At 39.5% G+C, this 3,945-nt stretch overlaps 1 protein-coding gene across 2 annotated transcripts in view; it reads right to left on the minus strand.

Moving 5' to 3' along the window:
* The window catches only part of LOC111669694 (sorting nexin-9-like), an 8,243-nt gene continuing 4,298 nt past the window's right edge, over positions 1 to 3,945 (minus strand). For both annotated transcript variants that reach the window (XM_023426107.2, XM_087179261.1), the window contains exons 10-17: positions 3,749 to 3,852; positions 3,440 to 3,543; positions 1,839 to 1,916; positions 1,489 to 1,565; positions 1,276 to 1,365; positions 768 to 882; positions 465 to 556; positions 1 to 383 (exon numbers count right to left, since the gene is read on the minus strand). In XM_023426107.2, the coding sequence (XP_023281875.1) occupies positions 336 to 383; positions 465 to 556; positions 768 to 882; positions 1,276 to 1,365; positions 1,489 to 1,565; positions 1,839 to 1,916; positions 3,440 to 3,543; positions 3,749 to 3,852 (708 nt within the window). In that variant the 3' untranslated portion in view covers positions 1 to 335. The remainder of the gene's footprint in view (positions 384 to 464; positions 557 to 767; positions 883 to 1,275; positions 1,366 to 1,488; positions 1,566 to 1,838; positions 1,917 to 3,439; positions 3,544 to 3,748; positions 3,853 to 3,945) is intronic.

Here is a 3,945-nt window from a genome sequence, read left to right on the forward strand (position 1 = left end):
CGTTTTTCATGACTAAATTTTAATTTCAGTTTAGTGTGAAACAAATTTAATTAATTTATGCATAAAAATAAAGTTTATTCAGCAGCTCACCACATAATAAAATTTGACACTTACGATAAAAGAATCATTAAAGAGTTCAATATTCACATAAACAATAAAGATGTAACGACTGAATTAAGGCAGAAGAAGAATTAAGTTCATGCTCGTCCATCAACCAGAGAAACATTTAAATAAAGTTTGAAAGTTTTTCAAATCAGTTTGAAAACATTTTATTTTGTTAAATGTGTAACAGATGATGTCATTGGGCTGTGACATCATCAGGCTCATCATCGTCCTCACAGTGTGGTGAACTGGCTCAGAGCTGCTCTCAGCTTATCAGCAATCTGACCAATCAGAGAGCAGAGAGGAGATGACATCACACATCTGCACACCCACCCCACCCCACCCCTGCCCCGCCTGCTCACCTGTTGGTAGAAGGTCACCTGTTGTTCCAGGTAAAGCTGCATCACTCTGTTGTAGTCATAGATACGGTTACTATGGAAATGATTCATCTCAGCTGGAAGGACACAGGGGTTGAGTTACATACCGTGTGTGTGTGTGTTTCTGTCACAGGAGACTTTGGAGACAAATGTCCTCTGTTGTGTTGTATAGTAGTGTGTTGTTATTTATGTTGTGTAGTGTTGTTGCGTACTGTTGTACAGTATTGTGTAGTAGAGTTGTGTATTGTTGTATAGTAGTATTGTGTGTAGTAGTGTGTGTTCTGTTACCCTGCAGTGAGTAGCTCATGCAGCTGATTCGTTGGTTCATCCACTTCCTGTCGTTGTTGTTGATTTTTCCTGCAGAAACCAGACGATCCGCTTCTTTCACCTTCTCCACTGCAGCCTGAACCACACAGGTGAGACCACACCCCTTAATGACATGATCACAGCTCAGCTGAAGCATCAACACCTTCTGATAACAGTAAACAAGACAGGTGATGGACATTTCCCTGTTTCAGGCTTAAAGTAAAACACAAAATTAAACTTATATTTTATATTTATTAATGTTTATAAATATTTGTTATAGATATTTATGTCTATAAAAGTTTATATTTTTAAATGTTATACATAAATACATGTTTATATATGTTTATATAAATATATATTTATGTTTAAAAAAAAAATAGAAAAACTGGGATACTACACTGTAGTACTGCAGTACGCAGTACTGTAGTGTGTTGTACTGCAGTGTGTAGCACTGTAGAGTGTAGTACTCTAGTGTGTAGTACTGCAGTACCTTGTGTACAGCGATGATCTCTGGGAAACAGCTCAGTAAACCTTTGTACTCGCTGTTTGTCTCCAGCAGGAAGTGAAGATCCTTCTGAGGCTGCAGAGGTCACCAGAGGTCAGATAAAATGTATTTATATAGAAATTATAATTAAAAGTAATTTATTTATATATATATATATATATATATATATATGTGTGTGTGTGTGTGTGTGTGTGAGACCTGCTGTGCGACGATCACAGCGATCTCCTCATAGGTTTCTCCAGCAGCTGTCATAGCGTCTGTTAACGTCTCCTCTCCTGAAACAGAAATAAACAACTGTATAAAATGTGTCACTGACAGACTGCAGCAGAATGTCTTGTAAACTTTCATAACCTCAAACATCTCATGATACTGATGCTGTTGGTGCGTTCAAGGACACTGACATCTGAGATTTAAGATGAGGCTGCTGCACGTGAGAAATGACCAAACCTCACATTTAAAGTGCTCAGATTTCAGAGCGTCACTGAACACACCATCAGGGACAGTTTCAGACCATTAAAATGTGTCTCCTTGTCTCCTTAGTTCCTCACCTGGATATTTGCTGCTGTTGAAAACATTTGACAGGTTTCTGAAGGCTCGACCAATCCGCTTGTACTCTTTAGGAAGCGCTGCACACAGTCACACACTCATGAATACACTAGTGTAATGCATATATATATATGTATACACTACTATATATACACTTTATATACTGTATATGTGTGTGTGTGTGTGTGTATATGTATATGTATATATATATATATATATATATATATATATATATATATATATATATATATATATATATAGAAAAAGGCAATTAAGAATGGAAGAGAGACAGACCACCATAACACTTAAAAATGTAGGTCTTTCCTACAGGGAAATTGCAAAGAAAGTCAAGGTGTCAGTGAGTACAGTTTTCTTCACCATCAAAAGGCTCAGAAACTGGGGGAAACTGTGACAGGAAGCGGTCTGGCAGACCCAAAGCCACAACTCAATCAGAGAACAAGTTTCTGAGAGTTAACAGCCTGCGTGACAGGCGGCTCACAGGACAACAGCTTCAATAGTGGTCGTAGTAAACAAGTCTCAGTTTCAACTGTGAAGAAAGACTTCGAGCTGCAGGTTTTTACAGGACGAGTTGCAGCAAGAAAGCCATTGCTAAGATGTCAGAATAAGACAAAGAGGCTCTCCTGGGCCACGAAACACCGAAGACTGGAAGAAGGTGTTATGGACTGATGAATCAAAAGTTCAAATCTTCGGTTCATCACGCAGGATCTTTGTACGCCGTCGAGTAGGCGAGAGGATGGTTCCACAGTGTGTCACATCAACTGTCAAACATGGAGAAGGAAGTGTGATGGTCTGGGGCTGTTTTGCTGGATCCAGGGTCGGTGACTTGTACAGAGTAAGCGGCACCCTGAACCAATACGGCTACCACAGCATTCTGCAGCGCCATGCAATACCCTCTGGTATGCGCCTAGTTGGTCAGAGGTTCATCCTACAGCAAGATAATGACCCAAAACACAAGTCCAAGCTATGCCAAAACTACCTCAGGAAAAAAGAACAAGATGGTAAGCTTGAAAACATGGAGTGGCCAGCACAGTCTCCAGACTTAAACCCCATCGAGCTGGTTTGGGATGAACTGGACAGAAGAGTGGAAGCCAAGCAACCTACAAGTGCCACACATTTATGGGAACTTCTGCAACAGACTTAAGAAGAACTTTCTGAAGAATATTTGATTTCTATTGTAGAAAGAATGCCACAAGTGTGTTCAGCTGTTATATCTGCCAAAGGTGGCTACTTTGATGAGTCAGAAGTTTAGAATACATTTTGGTCTATAAATTGATTCCATGATTTCTTTTACAACTCAAATTGCTTATTTGTTCTATGCTTTCATTTCAGAGTGCAATGACACAATAAACTGAATCATTTTCAGTAAAAAAAAAAAAAAAGTGGGAAAAGTGTGGTTTTCTAAAACTTTTGACCGGTAGTGTGTGTGTATATATGTGTATATATATATACACACATGTGTATATATATATATATATATATATATATATATATATATATATGTGTGTATATATATATATATATATATGTGTGTATATATATATGTGTATATATATATATATGTGTGTAAAGTGTATATACTGACGTCCGGTGCAGCGTTTCCAGTGTGCATGTCCAACGTTCAGCAGCTCTCTGACTCCGTCGTCCATTGACTTTGTGAATTGACTGTACTGCTCACACCTCTGTTCACTAAACATTACCACACACAGAAAACACACACGTTAGTACACACTGTGACACAAACACAGCTGTAAGTGACTATGATGAATGAGCTCAGCAGGTCCTTCCACCTCTCTGCACATCTGTCTGTATTGATCTGTAAAAGGCTTGAGACAGACGGTGCAGCCTGACAGACCACACCCAGGGCAGAGGAAGTCAAAGGACTGAGACTTACACCTGAGCAGCATCAAGCTCTGCAGCTTCAGGTTCAATCAGAGTGAAGATCATGGGTCCCACCGCCTCGTCTCTCTCCGTCTTCCTCTTCCCCGCCTTCCACTCCTGAAACATCAAAACACTGCTTCAGCTAATCAGGACGAAGCTGACAAACCTCCTCACAGCTGATTGGCTGAACGCGCGTGTGTGTGTGTATAT

Source organism: Seriola lalandi, unplaced genomic scaffold, assembly GCF_002814215.2.
Source record: "Seriola lalandi dorsalis isolate HSWRI2012SDOR001 ecotype SW California unplaced genomic scaffold, Sedor1 jcf7180002054813, whole genome shotgun sequence".
Taxonomy (NCBI): Eukaryota; Metazoa; Chordata; class Actinopteri; order Carangiformes; family Carangidae; genus Seriola; species Seriola lalandi.